The sequence below is a fragment of the Phyllostomus discolor genome, chromosome 2 (genome assembly GCF_004126475.2).
Source record: "Phyllostomus discolor isolate MPI-MPIP mPhyDis1 chromosome 2, mPhyDis1.pri.v3, whole genome shotgun sequence".
Taxonomy (NCBI): domain Eukaryota; kingdom Metazoa; phylum Chordata; class Mammalia; order Chiroptera; family Phyllostomidae; genus Phyllostomus; species Phyllostomus discolor.
In genome coordinates, this window is record NC_040904.2 from 104,772,921 (window position 1) to 104,798,447 (window position 25,527).

The following is a 25,527-nucleotide window of genomic DNA, read 5'->3' on the forward strand; positions in this document are numbered from 1 at the left end:
ATTGTTGACTATGGTTGCAAAACAGGAAAAGTGAAGGCTATGCAAAGTAAAATACAAAAAAATATAGACTGGACCAACTGTGAGGGGCAGGAAACTGGAACTCAAATCAAGACTCCTAACCAGGAGCAGAAGAAGAAATAAACATTCAACCAGAACAGAATGAAGAAACAAGAATTAAAAAAAATGAGCAGAGGCTTCAGAAGCTCCAGGACAATTTTATAATGTTCCAACGTTTGAATCATAGGAATGCCAGAAGGAGAAGAAGAACAAGAAATGGAAAACTTATTTAAAAACATAATGAAGCAAACCTTCCCCAATCTAGTGGAGGAAACAGACTTCCAGGAAGTCCAGGGATCTCAGAGAGTCCCAAAGAAGCTGAACCCAAGGAAGCACACACCAAGGCACATCATAATTACATTGTCCAAGAGTAAAGATAAGGAGAGAATCTTAAAAGCTGAAAGAGAAAAGGAGTATTGGATACTATTCTGCGTGGCATGGGCCCAGCTCCCACTCAGAGGTGCATAGGACCCATGCACACGGATAGGTTCTCCCGTGGGGAATCAGGCCCGCATTGTGCCTAGACTGCTATGAGACTTGCTTTTGCTAAAACTCCCTTACCCTGAATTGAGGCAGCAAGGTGTTACTGTAACTTCCTAAAGTCTGTGCTACAACTCCCCAGTATGGAGTATAACTGGTTTAACTTTACTTTTCCCTTTGCATTTGCAAATATCCTTCTTCTCTGATGTGATTAGAGGCATCATCTCCTTTGTTTCCTATAAAAAGTAACCACCTAAAACGAAGCTGTGCATAGTAAATGAGGACATCATATAATGTGCCCAGAAAGAAATAAAGGCTTGTCATGGCAAGAGCCGAGGCGTTTTCTCCTCTTGAGAGGAAAAACCATGCTGTCCCTTTTCCTCCACAGGACTCGGTAGTCTGTGTGAATTTGTCTTGTGTCTCATCCACAATGTGGCAGACCCCACAAGCAGGGGTCTACATCAAAGGAGACATTTACCCTACAAAGGAATTCCCGAAAGACTGTCAGTTGATTTCTCAAAAGAGACCTTGCAGGCAAGAAGGGGCTAGAAAGAAGCATTCAAAATCATGAAAATCAAGGAACCTACATCCAAGGATTACTCTATCCAGGAGAGGTATCATTAGAACGAAAGGGCAAATACAATGCTTCTCAGATAAGGTCAGTTAAAGGAGTTCATCATCACCAAGCCCTTATTACATGAAATGTTAAAGGAACTTATTTAAGAAAAGATAAAAAATATGAACAGTAAAATGACAACAAACTCACAACTATCAACAACCAAACCTAGGACTTCCAGCCAAGATGGAGGCATAGGTGGACGCACCATACCTCCACGCACAACCAAGATTGGAACAACAACAATTTAGAGGCAGATAACACCCACAACTGACAGAAAATTATCTGAATGGAAGTCAGACAGCCAAGAAGTTGAAATAGACCCATTCACCCAGACCGGTAGAAGGGGCGGACACGAGCAGCTGCGCACGGGCTGCAGCTCAGAGAACAGGAAGAGTTGGGCACTTAAGGCAACCGGGAGTGTGTAAGGCATCTGGGGTGTGCAAGATTGCAGCAGGTGGGCCCTGAGTACGCAAGTGGCAGCTGGCAGACCCAGTGAGGCAGCGATTGTGGAGCAGGGCAGAGCGCACAACCCAGGATCCCAGGGAAGGGACTGAGGTCCCATGGAGAACGGAGCTACCGCCATTGTTCCCTCCTGACCCCACCCTCACATATAACGTCACAATCTAGAGACTGGGGTGCCCAGCCCTGGTGAACACCTAAGCTCCGCCTCTCACCATAATAGGAGCGACCAGACCAAAAAAAAAAGAGAGAGAGAGAGAGAGAGAGAGAGAGATGGCTCAAATAGAAGAACAAATCAGTGCTCCAGAACTCATCCTTTTGAGGGACCAAGAAATAGCTAACCTATCAGATGCACAGTTCAAAACACTGGTGATCAGGAAGCTCATAGAATAGGTTGATTTTGGTCACAAATTAGATGAAAAAATGCAGGTTACCATAAAAGAAATGAAGGAAAATGCAGAGGGAACCAATAGTGATGGGAAGGAAACTGGGACCCAAAACAGTAGAGGGGACCAGAAAGAAGAAAGAAACAACCAAACAGGAAAAAATGGAGAAATAAGAATTAAAAAAACTGAGGAGAAGCTTAGGAACCTCCAGGACATCTTTAAATGTTCCAACATCCGAATTATAGGGGTACTGGAAGGGGAAGAGGTAGAGCAACAGATTGAAAACGTATTTGAACAAATAATAAAGGAGAACTTCCCCATTCTGGCAAAGAAAATAGACTTCCCGGAAGTCCAGGAAGCTCAGAGAGTCCCAAAGAAGTTGGACCCAAGAAGAAACACACCAAGGCACATCATAATTACATTAGCCAAGGTAAAAATGAAGGAGAGAATCCTAGACGCAGCAAGAGATAAGGGGACAGTAACCTACAAAGGAGTTCCCATCAGACTGTCAGCTAATTTCTCAAAAGAGACCTACAGGCAAGAAGGGGCTGGAAAGAAGTATTCCAAGTCATGAAAGACAAGGACCTACATCCCAGATTGCTCTATCCAGCAAAGCTTTCATTTAGAATGGAAGGGCAGATAAAGTGCTTCTCAGATAAGGTCAAGTTAAAGGAGTTCATCATCACCAAGCCCTTATTTTATAGAATGTTAAAGGGACTTAGCTAAGAAAAGAAGATTAAAAAAAACCATGTATAGTAAAAGGACAGCAAACTCACAATTCTTAACAACCACACCTAAAGCAAAACCAAAAGAAACTAAGCACACAACTAGAACAGGAACAGAACCACAGAAATGGAGATCCCATGGAGGGTTAGCAACAGGGGAGTGGGAGGAGGAGAGAGGAAGAAAAGGTACAGAGAATAAGTAGCATAGATTGTAGGTACAAAATAGACAGGGGGAGGGTAAGAATAGTATGAGAAATGTAGTAGCTAAAGAACTTATAAGTATGACACATGGACATGAACTAAAGAGGGGGGAAGTGGGTGGGAGAGGGTGTACAGGGTGGAGGGGAATGAAGGGGGTAAATGGGACAATGGTAATAGCATAATCAATAAAATATACTTAAAAAAAAAAAACCTAAAAAAGAAAACAAAAACAAACTAAGCGAACAACTAGAACAGGAACAGATTCACAGATATAGAAATCACATGGAGGGTAATCACTGAGGAGGAGAAAATGGGAGAATGGGGGAAAAGGTACAGAGAATAAGGAGTATAAATGGTAGGTACAAAATAGACATGGAAAGGTTAAGAGTAGTATGGGAAATGGAGAAGCCTAAGGACTTATATGTACAACCCATGGAACTGAACTAAGTTGGGGGAATGCTAGAGGGAGGGGGTGGTATAGGGTGGAGGGGAATAAAGAGGAGGAAAAAAAATGGGACAACTGTAATAGCATAATCACATTTAATAAAATATGTTAAAATGTTTTCAAGAAAAAAGGGGCAACCTACATAGTGATGAAATTTAACAAAGCTATTTTTCCCAGAAGAGTACTAGACTGTTTTTTACTTTTAAAATTACTGTATTTTTCAGACTATAAGATGCACCTCCTAAATTTGGGAGGAAAAGGGGGGTGCATCTTATAATCCAAATGTAGCTTACCTGGCTCGCTGTGTGTGTGTGGGGGGGGGGTCGGGGGGGGGGGTGGAGCTGGGTCATGTGTTATTAAATATTTTACCATATGTTTTGCTTCAAAATTTGTTTTCTTGTTTTCCTCCTCTAAAACCTAGGTGCATCTTAAGGTCTGGTGCATTTTACAGTCCTACAAATACAGTATTTCACTTTATTTATTATTTACTAAATTCTCAATTGAGCCATTTTTAGCAAGTTGACCTAATCAATTAGCTAAGAAAATATAGAAACAAAGGCTAAGTGTGACAGTGAAACTTAATCTCAGCTTTTTACAAATTTTCACTGCTGGAAAGTTCACCTAAGTTGTTAAAGGAAAAATATTGTTAACACTGGCCATGAAGTAACTGTTCTTTTTTTGCTATTTCAAAATAACAAAGTCTGCCAGTTTGGGAAAAATGGCTAATCTTTGAAAATTAGCCTTTTATACAGCTGGAGGGATTGCCCCTGGCAGAGGCAATGCCCCTCCCTATTCTAGAACGATCACTTGGATCTGGAAGCAAACTTCCCAGACAACCAGTGGCCAATACATCTTTGTAACAGGCTTCCACATACAATGATACAAACCTGTGCCCTTTCTTCCATGCTCTCAAGTTGTCATTGATCTCAAATGTCACTTTGAGTATATACTCAACTTTACATGAGTTTTCTTACTGTTCCACTTTTGAGACTTTGTCAATAATATTCTATAATATTATATAGAAGAAAGTTGTTGATGTTGGAGGAGAAAGTTAACTTATTCTCTCTTTAAAAAAGAGAACAAAGACTTGGGGTGGTGAATACACAATACAATGTACAGATGATGTGTTGCAGAACTGTATACCTGAAACCTGTGTCCTTTTGTTAACCAGTGTCACTCCAATAAATTCAATAAGAAGAAAAAAAAAAGAGAACAAAAAGTAGTACTAGGAACAAAGTGACATACAATTTTTTGAAACTATTATTTTGTATGTCATTTGAATGTGTAAGCCTTCAACAAATTACAAAAAAAATTAACTGAGGTGGAAAAATATAAAATGAAAAGGCTCACTTGACTTTGCTTTTTTTCTTAAATAAAAGATGGGAACCCTGGAGAACTGACTTTTTCACTACAATAAGAACTCCCAGCAATTGAGGTTCCAGCCAAGATTGAGGTGTGGATACAAACCTTTCACTTCCTCACATAACCAAAGGAGGATAACAACCAATCTAAACTCAATAAACAACCAGAAGTGCCAGAAAATCAAACTGCATGGAACTCTGACAACCAAGGAATTAAAGAAAAAGTCAACCAGAACCACCAGACCAGAGAGAACCCACGGCGAGGCAGCGGACAGCATGGCTGCAGCTGGCTGAAGGTGAAACTGAGACTTAGACCTGATGTAGACTACTGAGATTGCTGAGGTAGGCGAAAACTCCAGTCTCACATGAGAGTTCATTGGAAAGTGGGCTGGAGCCTAGCAGGCGAGCTGCATTATTCTCTCTGGCCCCTCTCCCACGGGCAGCATGGCAGGGTTGCCTGCCCTGGTGAATACCTAAGACCCACCCCCTTACAACTGATCAGGTGCCCCAAACAAAGAAATAGGGCCAAAATGAAAAGAACGGAGCAAAACTTCAGAAAGAGAGCTAAGCAATGAGGAGATAGCCAACCTATCTGATGAAGAGTTTAAAGCCTTGGTAATCAAAATGCTCACAGAACTGATTGAGCTTGGTCAAAAAATGAAAGAATAAATGAAAGATACCCAAAATGAAATAAAGCAAAATATTCAGGGAACCAACAGTGACAGGAAGGAAACCAAGACTCAAAGCAATGATTTGGAACAAAAGGGAAAAATAAACATCCAAATGGAACAGAATGAAGAAACAAAAATCCAAAAAAGTGAAGAGAGACAAACTTCTGGGACAACCTGAAATGTTTCCAATATCCAAATCATAGGGGTGCCAGGAGAACAATAGCAAGAAACTGAAAACTTATTTGAAAAATAAGGAAGGAAAACTTCCCCAATCTGGTGAAGGAAATAGACTTCCAGGAAGTCTAGGAAGCTCAGAGAGTCCCAAAGAAGTTGGACCCAAAGAGAAATACACCAAGACACATCATCATTAAGTTACCTAAGATAGGATCCTAAGAGGATCCTAAAAGCTACAAAAGAAAAGGAGACAGTTACCTACAAAGGAGTTCCCATCAGACTGTCAGCTGATTTCTCAAAAGAAACCTTTAGGCAAGAAGGGACTGGAAAGAAATATTCAAAGTTATGAAAGGCAAGGACCTACATCCAAGATTAATCTATCCAGCAAAGCTATCATTTAGAATGGGAGGGCAGATAAACTGCTTCCCAGATAAGGTCAAGTTAAAGGAGTTCATCATCACCAAGCCCTTATTATATGAAATGTTAAAGGGATGTATCTAAGAAAAAGAAGATGAAAGTATGAACAGTAAAATGAGAACAAACTCACAACTATCAACAAATGAACCTAAAAGAAAAGACAAACAACAAAAACAAAAACTAAATAAACTAGCAAAGGAACAGAATCAAAGAACAGACATCCCATGGAGGGATTTCAGTGGGGAGGGGAAAGGGAGGAATAGGGGAAAAAAGGTACAGGGAAGAAGCATAATTAGTAGGCATAAAATAGATGGGGAGAGATAAGAAATAGTATAGGGAACAGAGAAGTCAAAGAACTTATATGTACAACCCATGGACATGAATTAAGTGGGGGGGAATGCTGGAGGGCTGGGGGTTCAGGGTAGAGGAGGGATAAAGGGGGAAAAACTGGGAAAACTGATAGCATAATCAATAAAAAATTATTTTAAAAAAAAGAACTCCCTTCTAATTTTTCATATCCAGTTTTGACCTTTCATATGACCTCCAACTTCCTGCATATCATTCCTGTTTGGATTTCTTAATGTTATTTCAACCAAAAATGAACCAAACTGCCTTTTCTTTTAAACAGTCACATTTTCATCAGTGCTTCTACTACTCCTTAAAAATGTCTGCAAATCATTCTTTCATATATCTCATTTTATAACTGTTTAAGGTAAGAAGGAAAATTCAGCCTCTGTTATTCTATCATGGCCAAAAGCAGAAGTCTCCAAATAACATATGAATTAGAAGCAATATGATATAATATAAAAACATAGACTTTGGAGTCAGAAGTATTTGGGTTCAAATTCTAGCATTATCATTTTTATTTTCTTATTTATTTTTTAAAAGGTTTTGTTTATTCATTGTTAGAGAGAAGGGAAGGGAAGGGAAAAGAGGAAGAAAAACATTGACCTGTTGCCTCTTGTATGTGCCTCGACCAGGGACTGAACCCACAACCCTGGCATGTGCCTTGACTGGGAAATGAATTGTCAACCCTTCGCTTTGAGGGATAATGTCCAACCAACTGAGACACACTGGTCAGGGCTAGCATTATCATTTTTTAAAAGTTTAAAACCCACACAGATACCATTTCACACCCATGAGAATGACTATTATTTTAAAAGTATAGAAAATAGAAAAAGAATGTTGGTGAGCATGTAGGGAAACTGGAACCCTTGTGCATTGCTAGTAGAAATGTAAAATGGTATAGCCACTATGAATAATGGTATGGGGATTCCCCAAAAAGTTAAATATAGAATTAGCATATGATCCAGCAATTCCAGCTCTGGGTACAAACACACAAGAAGTGAAAGCCAGGACTCAAACAAATATTTGTACAGCAATATTCATAGCAATATGATTCACCAGAGCTAAAAGGTAAAAGCAAACTTACTGTCCACTGACAAATAAATAAGTAAATAAAACGTGGTACACACATGCAATGGAATATTATTCAGCATTCAAAAGGAAAGAAAATTTAACACATGCTACAATATGAATGAACATTGAAGATATGCTAAATTAAATAAGCCAGTCACAAAAGAACAAGTATTCTATGACACCACTAAAATGAGGGACCTAGAGTAATTAAATTCACGGAGACAGAAAGTAGCACAGTGGCTGCCGGGGTCTGAGGGAGGCAGGTGTTTAATGGGCACAGAAGTATCAGTTGAAGAAGAATGCAAGAGTTCAGGAGATGGGTCATAGTGATCAGGGTAGAGGCTGCTCAACAGTGTGAGTATATTTAATGCCACTGAACTGTACACTTACAAATGTTTTAAAATGGTCAATTTTGTTATGTATATTTTACCATAATTTAAAAAATAAAAGTCTAATCCCCCTGCTCCACAAATGCCAATTCTACAGAGTCTTTACGATAGCTGCTTTGCTACTTACTGACTTCCTTGTGTGGCCTTGGACTGGTTATTTAAACTCTCAAGGTTCCAGAAAAGTTTTGAGAATTGGACACAAAACAAACACCTAACACAAATCTGCTTGGTGCCTCCAAACCACCCTAATAGCCTAATCACTGCAAATATTTTAATAGACCCAATTCAAGTAAACAAGTGGTTATAATCCTAAAATAATTAACTTCTGCAGCATTTGGAGGTTGTAATTTGGAAGATACAATTCTTCCTACCCTCTAAAAAAGGGAAGAAAGTCATCCAACTTTTAGAAAACATGGTAAATCCTTTTGTAAAAGGTTTCCCAGCCATGTTTATACTGAAGTACTATCAGGATATAAAATTATCATCCCCAATTCTGGTCTCTTGGGAGAACAATGTGTCACAGAATAATCAAAATCACACTTACCTATACTGCCACCCAGTGACAAGGTTGGTGTACTTCATTAAGTAGCCATACACATTTTCCATGTGATCACTGTTTCAAAGAATCAGAAAGTGCCAGAATCAGTGCAAACTGCAAGAAACATCAGGAAGTTATCTATAGATACATATGTTTTACAAGTGCCTCAAAGTTTCTTAAGAAGTAAAATTTATAGGCTAACAAATAGAGGTAGTCACCCAAATTTCATACACATGGGACTTTATTTTACCAGATTTCTTTTAAAGAAGTATCATCCAACATAAATCCTTATATATTTCAACTATAAAATCACTATACAAATATAAAATTACAAATATAAATGAATATACTGTAAATTTAATTATAAGTAAAAATATAACAATTCAGTGCTTAAGAAATAAAATCTAGTTTTATGGTTCCGTAACAAGTAGTGCCTCTTCACTCTTGACAGGACACACAACAGGCCAATTTGTACTGTCTCTGACAACTTGGGCTCCCACAATGAAGACCCTGTTTTTGATGAGATGTGACAGCTCACTCCTATTGTCCTACCCCAGACAGGCATAAAAGGCACCGTGCTCACTACAAGTCTTGCCAATGGAAAGCTTTTATTTGTGACCTGTAGCACTTGCCTTACTGCAATTGAGCTTCTTTACTTTCTGCCCTCTTTTTTCATTTATTGCAGGTAAAGTCTGTTACAGTGGTTCATAGAAAATGCAATATCTCACTGATACTTCCTTTCCAATCATTTAAGTTTCCTTATACTTAGGAAAATACATTAAAGCTAGACCTACAATGATGTATCTTTTTTATATCTGGCTTTCATTTTTTAAATGTTGTAAATTACATTAAAAATTCCTTTTAAATGCACCTAAAGTTTTAACTTTACACTATAAAATGCAATGGATATTAAACATTTATTTTCTCTACTATCCCTGAATCACTGGGCATAGCTGGTAAAATTTCAGCTAACATCCAGGAAATTGAAAGTGCCAGACAATGGGCAACCTTTAAAACATGAATGTCAGAGGCAAGAAAGCAAGGCACAGCTCACACAACCAATAAAACAAAGTCCAAAAAAATTCAGATTGATCCGAATGACAGATGAAAAGGGTTGATGATAAGGACACTCTTTCAGGCAAACAAAACCACCAAATTTACTGTAAGATTCTAGCCGTTGTTACTGGAGAATGAGTAGGGGGTGCACTCAATGTCTGGTATCTTCCTAATCTCATTTCTCCAGAGTGTGTGAAAATAAAGATCTAATCTGAAAATACAGAATTGATCCCATGACTAAATATGTATTTTCCCCTGTATTTTTCTTACATTCTAAGGCTAGTAAGGAACACTACTTATTCATGTTAAGTGAAACTGCTCCAGTCCTTCTGATTTCCTAAGGCAGGTTGTCTATTTCTAAAATGCCGGCCTGATGTCCTGATAATTATGTATCTATACTGTTGAATGATTTCTCATTTCAGCATTTCCTAAGGTCCACATCTAGAGGAAACCATTCTTCTGTAAAAACTTAGGGCCTTGGGTTTTTACTAGTTCCTCTACTCCCAGCCCCAGGTCATATAGCAAAGATATTTCTTTCAGTTCCACTGTTACTTGAAAAAGCAGAGATATTTTGTTGTTGGCTCTTACATCTTTCCAAGACTTCAAGCTTCAACAGTTCTTTGGGGCCATTGGAATGCCAATATCCCAGACTCTGCCCAAAAATAATTTCCCAAAGAGTCCCTCCTGTTTTAGATATTTAACACACAGCTCAGATTGCCTCAACTGTTCTTGTCTTCAAAACTTACTCCATCAGTTCACTTAAATGTTAGGGAAGAAAGGAAGAGAACGAGGGAGGGGGGAGGAGGAGAAGAAAGAAGGATGAAAAAGGAAGAGGAGGAAAAAGGAAGAGAAGGAGGACAAGAAAGAAGAGAAGGTAGAGGTGGAGAAAGAAAATAAGTATTCAGATACAGAGAAGAGATTGGTGGTTTGGGTGGGGGAGGTGGTGCGTGGAGGTTGTCCGAGGCAGGTGAAGGGTGGAAGGTAGGAGGATGGGTGCGTAAAAGATAAAAACTTTCAGTTATAAAATAAGTCCTGGGGATGTAATGTACAGCATGGTGACTGTAATTAATAATACTGTAGTATATGTTTATTTTTTAAGTATACTTTATTGATTATGCTATTACAGTTGTCCCATTTTTTGTCCCCTTTATTCCTCTCCACCCTACACCATCCCACTATCAGTCCGCCACCTTAGTTCATGTCCATGGGTCCTACATATAAGTTCTTGGGCTTCTCCATTTTCTATACTATTCTTAACCTCCCCATCTATTTTGTACCTACCATTTATGATTCTTATTCCCTGTACCTTTCCCCCATTCTCCCCTATCCTCCTTCCCACTGATAACCCTCCATGTGATGTCCATTTCTGTGAATATATTTCTGTTCTAGTTGTTTGCTTAGTTACTTTTTGTTTTGGGGGGGTTTGCTTGTTGATAGTTGTGCTTTGTTGTCATACTACTGTTCATAGTTTTGATCATCTTCTTTTTCTTAGATAAGTCCCTTTAACATTTCATATAATAAGGGCTTGGTGATGATGAACTCCTTAACTTTATCTGGGAGGCTTTGTCTGCCCTTCCATTCTAAATGATACCTCTCCTGGATAGAGTAATCTTGGATGTAGTTCCTTGATTTTCATGATTTTGAATGCTTCTTTCTAGCCCCTTCTTGCCTGACAGGTTTGTTTTGAGGGATCAGCTGACAGTCTTATGGGAATTCCTTTGTAGGTAAATGTCTCCTTTTCTCTTGCAGCTTTTAAGATTCTCTCCTTATCTTTAATCTTGGATAATGTAATTCTGATGTGCCTTGGTGTGTGCTTCCTTGGGTTCAACTTCTTTGGGACTCTCTGAGCTTCCTGGAAGTCTATTTCCTTTGCCAGATTGGGGAAGTTTTGCTTCATTGTGTTTCCAAATAAGTTTTCAATTTCTTGCTCTTCTTCTTCTTCTGGCACTCCTATGATTTGAATGTTGGAATGTTTAATGTTGTCCCAGAGATTACTAAGCCTCTCCTCATTTTTTTGAATTCTTGTTCTTTCATTCTGTTCTGGTTTAATGTTTATTTCTTCCTTCTGCTCCAAACCATTGATTTGAGTCCCAGTTTCCTTCCCTTCACTGTTGGATCCCTATACACTTTCCTTTATTTCATTTTTCATTGCCTTTACTTTTTCCTCTATTTTGCCACCATACTTAACCATTTCTGTGAGCATCCTGAATAGCAGTGTTTAGAACTCTGCATCTGGTAGATTGGCTACCTCTTCATCACTTAGTTGTATATTTCCTGAAGCTTTGATCTGCTCTTTCATTTGGGCCATATTTCTTTGTCTTGGCACACCTGATACATAGTAAGGGGCAGAGCCTTAGGTGTTCACCAGGGCAGGGCAATCCACGTCACTATATTGTCTGCTGTATGTGCAGAGGGGTCCGAGAGGGAACACTGCTGCTTGCTCAGTTCTCGGCTAGTTTTCAGTCACTTCCCCTGCTACCCACAAATTGGGCCCTTCTGGTGCTGATTCCTGGGTACAAGGTTTTATGTAAGTTCTAGGACCCTGTGGATCTCTGCAACAAACTCTCCTGTGACGCTGGGAGTTTCTCCTACCGCCTCAACCCACACAGGTTTTTTCAGTCAGAGGTTTTGGGGCTTTACTTCTCTGTGCTGGAACCCTGGGTTGCACAGTCTGTTTTGCTCCCCAGTTGTTCCTCTGCATGCAAGTGTGGGACCCCCCAGTCCACCAGATACCATCTTGACTGCCCAGTCCTCCAGCTGCCACCTTGCCAGAGTCCTCTCCACCAGACTGCCCATCTCAACCCTGTCTACCAGTCTGGATGATTGTTTCTTCTTTAACTCCTTGGTTGTTGGACTTCCATACAGGTCAATTTTCTGGCAGTTCTGGTTATTTTTTGTTTTTAAATTTGCTGTTGTCCTTCTTTTGGTTGTTCAAAGAGCCAAAATGTTTCTATGTATGCCTCCATCTTAGCCAGAAGTCCTGTATTGTATACTTAAAAGTTACTGAGAATAAATCTTAAATTTTTCATCACAAGGAAAAAAATGTGTAACTATGTGTGGTGATGGATATTAACTAGACTTATTGTGGTGATCATTTCCAAAATTGTGTCTATTAAATCATTATATTTGCTCTGAAAATACTATGATGTTATGGTTCAATTATATCTCAATTTGAAAATGTGTTTTTTGTCTGTTAAGTCCTATACCTCTATAACCTGAATATTATTTATTTATTTATTTATTTATGTTCTATATCAGTCCTCAAAAGGCCTAGGTGTCACATAACCTAAATTAAATATTTCCTCTAAGTGACAAGATATTCCATAATTCACTGTTTTCCCCCTTAATCTCTATGCTAAGCCTCATTACATAGCTATCAGTGTGTAATAAAAATATTACAATACAATTATAGTCAATTCCTCTGGTCCTAGGACTACATATATTCTTAAAATGCACGTGTGGAATGTAGGGAGAATATTTCTTAAAACTTCAAAGTGTACTATCTACAACAGAGAAAAAGAAAATCTGCATTTCAAAACAATCAAAGATAAGGCCTCATAGCCTTTGTTCAGTTTCTCATATCACTAAAGGTATTCCTAATTTTGGTCATATCTAAGTTATTTATGTCATTTAATGGCTATCAATAAATTTTTAAGAGTACAATTTCAGTAGCATCATTCACTAAATAAAATCAAAGTATATCTTCAGAGTTCACAGTATAGCAATGTTGTATGTTCAGTTTTTAATGTTATTAATATTCTGTTGATGCTTATATCTAAAAAGGTTAACTTTCTCAGAGAAACCACATGGTTTATTTAATAGAAGCATAAAGCCAGCCTCTAAAGAATGAGATCTGAACATGCAATTACAAATTGCTGATTTGTTTTTACTACATAAAACATATATCCAAGGTTACAAAGAACCAACTTACGAACATCCTACTCTTTACTTATTTTTTAAAGATTTTATTTCATTTTCTGAGGGGAAGGGGGGAGAAAGACAGGGAGAGAAATATTGATGTTTGAGAGAAACATGGATTAGTTGCCTCTCGAATACCCCCCAACCAGGGACCTGGACCACAACCCAGGCATGTGGCCTAACTAGTTTGCCAGAAGCCGCCCAACTCACTGAGCCACACCAATCAGGGACACTCTATTCTTTAGAACAGCAGGTGGCACAGTCCCTCCTCTCATCCTTCCCCTTGTACTGTACACAGTGAAACCAGCTGATGTGGAATGACTACGCCATCTGGTGGCTAGCATAAAGAGCTTTGTGGATGAATGTTTTTTGTTCACTGTCTCTCTACCTCCTTATAATTCAGTTATCATGTAACAACTTTAACCCTCATTCTTTGCTCCCATTTAAAGTGTGTGAAGTTTTATAGAAGATTTAAAATATACCTGTTAATATAAAATCTAGTTGTTAAATTGGAAACACATCCCATATCTGATTATATCATACTATTTTGTGTTCTATGAAGTAGAGATGATAGTCCAAAAAACTAATACACTAAAAAATAAGCTGTAAGATGATTAATTTCTTTTTTTAATGTTTCAGCAACTCCTCCACTCAACAGATTGGTATATTCGGATTTTTTAAACTTGTTAACATTTAATTGGGATTAGCTCTAGAAGCTGATAGTCTATAATAATAGTTAATAACTGAACTATGCTCCTTTTTAGGTCTCAGATATACCATATTATAATTTCAATCTGTATATACCACAAAGTGATCACCCCCAAAGTCTAGTTACCATCTATCACCATATAATTGACCCCCCTTCACCTCATCGCATGCCTACCCCCTTTCCCTCTGGTAATCACAATCTATCTTCTATGAGTGTGTTTTTGTTTGTTTTTTAGATTCCACATATTAGTGTAACCATATGGTATTTGGCTTTCTTCTCACTTATTTCACTTAGCATTATACCCTCAAGGTCCATTCATATTGTCACCAACAGCAAGATTTCTTTCTTTTATGGTTGAGTGGTATTCTGTTACACACACACACACACACACACACACTCCTTTACACTATTTTGAACAGTTTCAAATCCTTTCATTTCAGTTTAATTTTACCCAGTAACTTCTAAATGCAAAGCACTCCGAAAATCCACTGAAAAGGATGGGAAAATTAAAAAAGGTCATTCCTCTCCATCCCCAATCCATAATCTAACGTAAAAGAACTCTATCTCCTGAAGAAAAAGACAATGGTAAGGGCTCCTACTGGATTAGAGACATAGTTCAGTGTTTTTAGCTGTTACACACACGAAAAGAATTTCATTAAAGACTAGGGGTTCACTAAACAAAGACACAGGATTCAACAGTGATTGAGGTTAAAATGATTGGTTTTGACTGATTATGTGTTAAGTGAGAATGAGAGTGAGAGTAAGGGTGAAAGAGAAGGAACAAGGGCAACACCTAGATTTCCAAATGGTACAACTGTGTAGATACTAATGCTTCAGAGAAATTGGGATCATAGAGGAAGTTCTGGATTTGTTCCAGTGTAACAAACTGAATTTAAGGGACCTGTGGGGTATATAAGGGAAAATACCCAATAAGGTAGCATGGTTCGGGTTGGACACACAGATTTATTTGGTAGTAATTAGTAGATAGGCATAAACTGGTATTTGAAGCCATGAGAGTAAATAAAATAACCCAGAAAGTATTAGAAAATGACAAAAGATGAAACAGAGTCTAAGAGGGAACCCTTAGGAGAAATTTTAAAGGGAAGAGGAATGCACGGAGGAGGTAAGTAGTAGCCGAGTAGTAAAAGAAAACCAGGAGCATTTCAAGTTCTGGTCAAGAATGTTCAGTGCTACTGAGGGGTGAAGTAAAATAAATACCACAAAGTTTCTATTAGATTTGGCATCCAAGAGATGGAATAATGAAAGAAGAGCCAGCTGGCTGTAACTGAAGACAAACTCAGAGAAATAGGAGTGATTAAGGGAATGTGGGCTTAGGGAAGGTACCATATTTTGCTGTACATAATGCACACTTTTTTGCCCAAATTGTTGAGGGAAAAACAAGGATGCACATTATACATTGGTATTGTATCTGTTCTAGTGTTCTGTAATTATTTGTTACATAAAATTTCTTGTACCATAATATGTTCAAAAATAAATGTTGAAATTCCTTTATAATACAAAAAATCAAGTATCGAAATATAAATAAATAAATAATTGAATTAAAATATTAAAACAAAAGATTTTTTTCCTGAAAGTCTGGGCCAAAAACAGGGATGGGAATTACACATGAGAGTGCATTAAACTCAGCTAAACACAGTAGTTCTAAGTGCCTAATAAAAAGGAGATAAAAGAAGAAAGGCTCAACACTCAAGAGAAAGACAGTGGAGAAATAGGGGAGAGGTGGGCTTCAGGGTGCAGTTAGAGAAATTAGTCTTAGAAACTTCTTAAGGCATTTAACTGCAGGGAGGAATTTATACAAGCTGTAGAAGGTATAAAGGAGGTCCCAGTCGAGTCCCACTAAAATTCCTCCTTTCACCCTGGCTCAGTTGGTTGGAGCATCACCCTCTATCAAAACATTGGGGGTTCGATTCCTGTTCAGGGCACATACCTCATTTGAAAGATTGATCCCCAGTCGGGGTGCATAGAGGAGGCAACCAACCCCCATCACATCAGTGTTTCTCCTTCTCTCCCCTTCTCACTCTTTCTAAAATTAAAAAAACAAAATTCCTACTTTCTACTAGGCAAACACTGTCCTCCAAAAAAGGATTGGTTTTGGTTCATTCCCTCAATAACATAAATAGTATGACTAAAGGGGGAGCAGCCTGTTTAGCTGAAGAAGAAGCAACAAACGACACATGGCAGTGACAGCAACACTTGTACTTCCCGCTATAAAAAGGCATTCCACAGAACAGTGATTGCCTCTTGCTCATCCTAGTATTTCTTGCAGCAGCACCTAGTGTAGGGCCTGGAATAGAACCAGGTGTTCAATAAATTCCTGTTGAATGAATCAAACAATGGGAAGATAAAAGCAGAATTTTTCTATAAAACTTCAAGACAATGTTGAATAGTCTCCAAAATACCTATTCAATTCACAACCTGTATACTCAAATCAGTTTAAACAAATTCTAAATCCAACTGTCTTAATCCGTAACAAAAAATATAAAGTGAAGCAGAGATCCTCCCTCCTATTAAGAGCCTTAAAAACACTTCTAGGTATCCAGGCTAAGACAAATGATTAAAATGCAGACCAAGATAACAGGCAACCACATCAATTATAGCACTAATTATAATAGTAAAAAATAAAAATAGAAAAAAAGGAAACGAATGGAGAGAAAAGGAAGAAAACCAAGCTAAATAAACAACATTAGAGGATAATTAAGAAATATAGAGTATTCCCTGGCTGGTGTGGCTCAGTGGATGAATGCCGGCCTGCAAACCAAAGGGTCACTGGTTTGATTCCCAATCAGGGCACATGCCTGGTTGCAGGCCAGGTCCCAGGTGGAGGGGCACGTGAGAGGCAACCACACATTGATGTTTCTCTCCTTCTTTCTCCCTCCCTTCTCCTCTGTCTAAAAATAATAAATAAAATAAAATCTTTTAAAAAAAGAAGTATCATAGAATAGCATCACCAATTAAAATGTTTATGAGTTGTTAACAATATGAGGAACTGCTTATTAAGATCAGTAAAACAGCAGGCTACAAAATTTTATATAACATGTAAAATATATGCACAGAAATAAGAGTATACAAAACATAACTGGGTATCACTGGATAGAAGAATTATAGAAAACTTAACTTTGCTCCCTTTTCAAGTATATTTTATTGATTATGCTACTACAGTTGTCTCATTTTTTCCTTCCCCTTTACCCTCCTCTGCGCTGCACCCCTCCTCCCACCAGCATTCCCCACCCTTAGTTCATGTCCATGGGTCATAAATATAAGTTCTTTGGCTTCTTCATTTCCTATACTATTCTTAATTTCTCCCTCTCTATTTTGTGCCTACTATTTATGCTTCTAATTCCCTGTACCTTTGCCCCTATTTTCCCCCAACCCACTCCCTGCTGATAACCCTCCATGTGATCTCCATTTCTGTGATTTTGTTCCTGTTCTAGTTGTTTGCCTAATTTGTTTTTATTTAGGTTCAGTTGTTGATAGTTGTAAGTTTGTTGTCATTTTATTCACAGTTTTGATCTTTTCCTTTGCTTCAATAATTATTTTCAATAGGTGGGATAGTACAGGCACAGAACTACTTATACCTATTTATAGTATGGATTAAGTTGGTTTTTTAACTTTCCAATGTTGTTGGGAACCACCCTGCCCGGTATCAGAAGCTGTAACCCCCGCCAAGGCTAAGGCTGAGGAAACGACCTTGGAACTGTAAGCCACCAAGGAGACAGGCTTATCTCCCTGGCAGGAGCACTGCTTCTGCTCCTTTTATTTCACCCTGCCTGGCCCCAATGCTTAGTGGGTTAGCCAATGACGGGTAAGATTCCCCAAGAGGGGAACGACCTAAGACAAGCACAATCATGTGGGAGACCCCTAAGGACGGACTTTGGGGGCTACGGCAAAAGGAGGGTGATGGACCCTCACCCCTCAGCTTTGACATAGCCTGAGTCCTCATTGTCTGCGATAAATCTCCTAATCTTTTGGCTGCCTTACTCCCCTTGTTCCACCTAAGCCTGAAACAATGACAGAGGGTGGTGCAGCCCTGTGCTGGAAAGGGCGGGTTCCCAGGGTGACCAGGCCTAAGAAAGAATATGTAAAATCCTGTGAAACCTGTTTTGTTTAGAATGCTCTCAATTGAATAAGGGTCCAAGGAAGAAGTAAGTTTGTTCCTTAAAGTCTTTTACAGATCTTTGACCCTGACTCAAAATAAGCCCTCAGACATCCTTGTTACCCATTGTTTGATCCTTACTTCCTGGCAATGAGTAATGAGCTTTACCTGAATTCTTATGTAAATGAACCCAATAAAAAGCCTGCTTGGGCGGGGGAACGAGGCACTCTCCCTTAGGGGTGCTCTCCCCTAGGGAGGGTGGCCATGGCGCTCCCCACTAGAGAGAGTGGCCATGGTGCTCCCCACTAGAGAGAGTGGCCATTCCGTTCCTATTTCCCGACAGGACCTGGTTGTCTCTATGTATGTTTTTCCCGTGTTTTGATGAGCCATCCACAGGGTTCCACAGTCACTGCTGGTTGGTGGCCGAGACACAATGTGACTAAGCATTGCTCTTTTGGGATGTAGAACCATTTCCTATAAGTCCTTACTTACCAAATTAGGTCACACATATCCAAAACTGGGCTAGGTGGCTAGGAGAACAGGATAAAATCAGACTACCTTTCTATAGCAAATGTATTTAACTATAAGAAATTGTATTTGTCTTTCACTGCTTGGTTTATTTCACTTAGCATAGCGCTCTCCAGATCCATCCATGCTGTTGCAAATACCATATGATCACACCTATAAGTGGAACCTAATTAACAAAACAAAAAGCAACCAAAATATAACCAGGGATATTGAAATAAAGAACTGACAGTAACCATAAGAGAGGGGGGAGAGGGATAATGGGAGAAAATAAGGGAAGGCACATCAAGGAACATATATAAAGAACACATGGACAAAGCCAAAGGGGGTAGGACTGAGGGTGGGAGGTGGGGATGGGGGGAGTGGTGAGGGAAAAATGGAGACAATTGTACTTGAATAATTTTTAAAAATATTAAAAAATAAGCCCTGGCTGGCGTAGCTCAGTGGATTGAGCGCGGGCTGGGAGCCAAAGTGTCCCAGGTTCGATTCCCAGCCAGGGTACATGCCTGGGTTGCAGGCCACAACCCCCAGCAACCGCACATTGATGTTTCTCTCTCTCTCTCTCTCCCCCTTCCCTCCCTAAAAATAAATAAATAAAATCAAATAAAATCTAAAAAAAAAAAAAAAAAAGAAAAAAGAAAAGAAATAGAAGTATTTTTAATACAAAAACTCAAGTAAGTGTTAAGAAGAAACTTGCTCTCTCTTCACACATTTCCATGTGTAGAACTGCAGAGTCCCACAGAGAAGGGAAAGAGCCCATCCTTCCCTTCACTCCTTTCACAGCTGAGCATGAATGGCTCAGCCCCTTCTGGGCTCTTTTCCTTGGAGTTGCCTGCCTACCCAGAGAAGACAATCTGACCTACTCTGACAGAGATAAGACCTGAGTATTCCAAGCTGCCCAGTGACTAGGTAGATAAGGGTGCCTAATTCTAGGGTGAAGTATTAGCAAATGTACTTTACCCATGTTGAAGCCACTTTCTTCAGTGAGCTTTTCCAGTAATAAAACTACTTCTTCACATCTATTACGATGGCTATTATCAAAATTAAAAAACAACAACAACAACAACAACAACAGAAAATAACAAGTGTTGACAAGGATGTGGAGAAATAAATTGGAATCCTTTTATTTTGCTAGTGGGATTGTGCAATGGTACAGCCACTGTGGAAAACAGTATGGTAGTTCCTCAAAAAGTTATATGTAGAATTAACTACTATATGATCCAGCAATTCCACTTCTGGATAATACATGAAAGAATGAAAGCAGGGACTCAAACAACTATTTGTACACCAGTGTTCACAGCGGCATTAATCACAATAGCCAAAATGTGGAAATGACCCAAAAGTCCATCAACAGATAAGTGGATAAATTAAATATGTATACATATACAATGGGATATCATTCAGCCTTAAAAAGGAAGTAAATTCTGACACATGCTACAACATGGATGAGTCTAGAAGACGTTAGGGTGAAATAAGCCAGGCACAAAAAGACAAATATTGTGATTTCATTTATATGAGGTACTTAGAGCTGCCAAATCATAAAGACAGAAGGTAGTGGTTGCCAGGGGCTGGAAGGTGAGGGGAAATGGGGAGCTATTATTTAATGGGTAAAGTTTTCATATAGGATAATGAAAACTTCTAGAGATTAAAAGTGGTGATGATTGCATAACAGTGCTAATGCACTTAATGCCACTGACCTGTACACTTAAAAATGGTTTAAGTAGTCAATTTTATGATATATGTATTTTACCACAATAAAAAAAAAAACAACACTGACAATTTGATTGAGTCCTGTCTGATCATTATCTTTCAACTGGTCCTGAACTCAGGATATTATTTGTTTTGACCTCTGGAAAATACATGAACAGCTATATTACAGAGTGGAATATAAAATCCTCATGAATTTTGAAGATAGTACAGAAAACTCCCAAGAAAGCTGCATCAGCCATGGACTGCTTTAAATCACAAACGAGAGCCAATGAGGGTACCTATTATCTTATGCAGGTAGAGACATTTCATGAAGAAAATTTGACAAGCACAACTCTAAAATCTTTGCCTATACCGACAAAAAAAAGAAAAAGAAAAAGAATCCTATATATAATCTGATTGTTACAGATAACTAACTCTGAAAAATGCCTCACACAAATAACTAGCCATTTGATAACAGAGTTTCAATGAAGATGGAACAGAACAAACTTCTACATGGAGAAGTAGAAAATCACCTCTAACACCTCCAAAAAGTTAGGAAGCTGTTTATCATAATGCAAAGAGAGTGGGCTTAACACCAGACAGATACAGGTGTGAATTCCAATGTCACCTTAGGCAAGTAACACAGCTGGCCCTAAGTTTCCTCATCTGTTAATGGGGATAAAAACATCTATGTTGCAAATGTACAAGGAAGAAAAAAGAAGAAATAACATATTTCAATTCTTACACACTTGAACATGATACATGCCCAACAAATATTGGTTCTCTCCTGCTCTAACACGTCAATTTTTCTGCAGGCGAAGGACTCATTTTCTAAATCAGTTTTCTAAATCGGTCTTATCTTGTTAGCCTGAATTTTCAAGTCAGAATGATGGGACCTAAAGAGCCACAAGACTTCCACTTCTCCTTTTTTCTTTCCACAGTTGAGCAAAGGAAGAGAAACACAGCCTCAATAATAGCAGAGGCAGCTATCTTGCAGCTCCAGCCCTCTCCTCTTGGTATGGTAGCTGCAGGTGGGCTAGGTTAAGAGCCAAGGTGACAGCCAGGGCAGTAGCCTGCCTTCCCACCATGGGAACCAGCTGGCCTCAGAGAAGCAGTGGGCAGCAGCAGTAGCATTAGGTTACAGATGGGGATAGGGAGTGTTAGTTGAGCTGGCTGATACCCGTTCCCCCATGGGTGGTGCTTCGTAAGGGTACAGGGAGCAGGATGGGGTGGTGGTGCAGAGTGCGAGGTGGGGCATCTGGTGTGTCTCTCAGTTGGCAACAAAGAAGTGGCTGGACATACTATCCAGGAGTAGTCAATACTGGACAGCTGGTTCTCTCCAACAATGGCACTGCAACCTTGGCTATACCAGTGGCTTCACACAGTGTTCCAAGCAGGTCCAGCTTGTTGGCAAAGATAAGCAGTGTAGCTCATGCCAGGCACTCCTCCACCAACAGACTCTGGAGTTCCTGCTGTCAGTCCTGCACGCACTGGCGGTCGGTGCTGTCCACTACCCAGATGAGGCTGTTGGTACACTCACAGTAGTTCCACCAGTAGGACCACTGGGACTTCCAGCTGCCAGCATCTCAGATGTTCAGCTTTAATCTCTGGTGTCCAGGTCTTGACACTGAAGCCCAGCATTGGAGAGATGGTGTCAATGTCCTCACTGAACTTCTTGAGGATGACAGCCTCATTGCCCAGGCCAAGCATGAGCAGTTGCAGGTTCTACTCTTTCTACCTCATCTTCTTCCTTTACTTCTTTCATTGTATTTTTTTTTCCAGTAGGTATTCTGTCAAGAATTATAAAGGGTCTGAGATATTACCTACTTGCAAGCTAACAATTAGCCTGCCGTAGTTTCATTGGATACTGGCAGAAGACATAAGATTCCCAAGTCAGAGACAAAAGACTTCAGTAGTCACAGCAATAGCAAGAGACAGATTATTGGCCCAATCACATAAGGCAACACAAAATGGGCAGATGTCTGCACATGCAGTGGGTTGCGGTACAGGGGAGGAACCTCCAGTGAAGGGAACCCAAATATTTTAATGGAGAGTATGGCTGCTTGACCTCCGAGTCAAGGAGACATTATTTTTATTATTCTACACAGTAAATAAATATGACTTTTTCTCAGGAGAAAGACAATGCCTCTACCTTCCAAAACTATCTGCTATACCAACGTTTTTGGGGAAAAAAAAAATACAGAACAGAGGGCAGTTGGTGCCTCTGATCACAAGATGTGCAGAAACATGAGATAGCCATGAAAAATTGTTCCCAAGTAATACATGCATATTACAGAGAAAAGTCTCTTATCCAGCTCTTCTAGTCACTAGTTCCCCTCCCCTCCTTAAAGACAACAGCTTCCCTCAACTTCTTGTGTATCTCTTCAGAGATATTCTATGTGTCTGCAAGCACATATACACTTTATTTTTTTTTTAACAAATGGCTGTAATTATGCACACTGTTCTGTAACATTTTCAATTTCTTAGGGATGGCTTCACCTTGACACATGAGGATCTCATTCTTCTTTTAAAAATATATTTTATTGATTATGCTATACCAATTGTCCCATTTTTTCCTCCCCTTTATTTCCCTCTGCCCTGTACCCCTGTCTCACCATCATCCCTCCCACCTTAGTTCATGTCCCATAGGTTCATACATATAAATTCTTTAGCTTCTCCATTTCCCATACTATTCTTAACCTCCCCCTGTCTATTTTGTACCTATCATTGATACTACTTAATCCCTGTACCTTTAAGCCCATTACCCCCTTCCCCACTGATATCCCTCCTTGTGATCTTTATTTCTGTGATTCTGTTCCTGTTCTAGTTGTTTGCTTAGTTTGTTTTTGTCTTTCTTTTTTTTTTTTAGGTTAAGTTGTTGATAGTTGTGAGTTTGTTGTCATTTTACCATTCATATTTTTGATCTTCTTTTTCTTAGATAAGTCCCTTTAATATTTCATATAATAAGGCTTGGTGATGATGAAGAAGAACTTGACCTTATCTGGAAAGCACTTTATCTGCCCTTCCATTCTAAATGATAGCTTTGCTGGATAGAGTGATCCTGGATGTAGGTCCTTGTCTTTCATGACTTGGAATACTTCTTTCCAGCGCCTTCTTGCCTATAAGGTCTCTTTTGAGAAATCAGCTGACAGTCTTATGGACACTCCTTTGTAGGTAATTGTCTCCTTTCCTCTTGCTGCTTTTAAGATTCTCTCCTTATCTTTAATCTTGGGTAACTTATGATGTGCCTTGGTGTGTGCTTCCTTGGATCCAACTTTTTAGGGACTCTCTGAGCTTCCTGGACATCTATTTCCTTTGCCAGATTGGGGAAGTTTTGCTTTATTATTTATTCAGATACTTTTTCAATTTTCTGCTCCTCCTCTTCTCCTTCTGGCACCCCTATGATTCGAATGCTGGAATGTTTAATGTTGTCCCAGAGGTTCCTAAGCCTCTCCTCATTTTTTTAAAATTCTGATTTCTACATTCTGTTCTGGTTGAATGTTTATTTCCTCCTTTTTGCTCCAAACCATTGTTTTGAGTCTCAGTTTCCTTCCCTTTACTTTTGGTTCCCTGTACACTGTCCTTTATTTGACTTTTCATAGTATTCGCTTTTTCCTGTTTTGCAACCATACTCAACAATTTCTGTGAGCGTCCTGATTACTAGTGTTTTGAACTGTGTATCTGGTAGGCTGGCTATCTCTTCATCAATTAGTTGTATTTTTTCTGGCGCTTTGATCTGTTCTTTCATCTGGGCCATAGTTCTTTGTCTTGGTGCTCCTGTTATATACTAAGGGGCAGAGACTTAGGTATTCACCAGGGCAGGGCAATCCACATCACTGCATTGTCATGCTGTATGTTGGGGAGGGGTCCGAGAGGAAACAGTGCCACTTGTTTGGCTCTTGGCCATCTTTCAGTCACTTGCTCCACTACCCACAAGCAAATTGGGCCCTTCTGATGCCAATTACTGGGTGGGTGGGTTTGTATATGTTCTAGGACCCTTTGGGTCTCTGCAATGAACTCTACTGTGAGGCTGGAAGTTTCTCTTGCTGCCTTAACCCCCACAGGTTTTTTTAGTCAGTGGTTTTGAGGCTTTCTTTTCCCATGCTGAAGTCCTGAGTTTTGCAGTCTGTCTTGCTCCCCAGCTATTCCTGCTGGTTTATCCACATGAAAATGTGGGACCACATGCTCCACCAGCCACTGCCTTGCCCAGTCCGCCAGCTGCAACCTTGCTGAGAGTCCTCTCCAACCTGGCTGCCTGTCTCTGCCCCTCCTACTGGGTCTGGAGGAATGTTTCTTCTTTAACTCCTTGGTTGTTGGGCTTTCATACAGTTCAATTTTCTGGCAGTTCTGGTTATTTTTTGTTTTTTAATTTGTTGTTGTCCTTCTTTTGGTTGTGCAAGGAGGCAAAGTGTATCTACTTAATCCTCCATCTTGGCTAGAAATCTGAATCTAACTCATTCTTAACATCTGCATAGTAATCCCTTTCATAGCAGTTATCATTTTGTATTTAACCAGTCCCCCTACTATTGGACATTTGTTTCCAGGTTCTTATTACAAATAACACCAATGCAACAAATTAAGTTGTACATATCTTTGCATACTTTTGCTAAAAGTACAATTGCTAGGTAAAAGGCATATGCATTTCTAATTTTCAGACATACTGCCTACCTGCTCTCCAAAGAGGCTTTATCAATTTAAGTTCCACCATTCAATGTAAACAAAAGGGCCTGTTTCCTCACACCAGCCTGACAGCAGTGTTTACCATCAAAAAATAGGATGCAGTTTCTCCTATAGCCAGAAATTTCAGACATTACTAGTAGACTTTTCAATATACCAATGTTAAAATTAAGTTTCTAGAGTTAAGTGTAAGATAGTGTTAGGCTGTGGAATGAGTACCTAAAAGGGGTGGTAGATCTAGTTTTGACTTTCCCACTAACACTATGAGTGGGACCTTGGCTAAATAACTTAATCTCTCTGGGCCTTGCAGTTCTTGGTCAAAACTGATTAGAATTACATGGTGTCAAGAGAAGTGGGATCCAGAGTGACTGCTTCCTCTTTGGGCACCTTAGTAATGTACCTACAAAGTCACTGCTCTCTACTGCCATCCTAATAGTCCTGGATGATTGTGGGAAGTCCTCCTGGACCCTAACCTCCTACCTTAGTTGAGGTTCAAGC

The 25,527-nt window shown here is 39.4% G+C and overlaps 1 protein-coding gene and 1 pseudogene across 1 annotated transcript in view; both read right to left on the reverse strand.

Annotated features, from left to right (window-relative positions):
* OSBPL11 (oxysterol binding protein like 11) overlaps positions 1-25,527 on the reverse strand; it is a 98,480-nt gene that overhangs the window by 55,924 nt on the left and 17,029 nt on the right. The window contains exon 2 of the mRNA XM_028504386.1: positions 8,348-8,416. Within this exon, the coding sequence (XP_028360187.1) occupies positions 8,348-8,416 (69 nt within the window). The remainder of the gene's footprint in view (positions 1-8,347; positions 8,417-25,527) is intronic.
* On the reverse strand, positions 21,025-23,114 carry LOC114490689 (annotated as a pseudogene).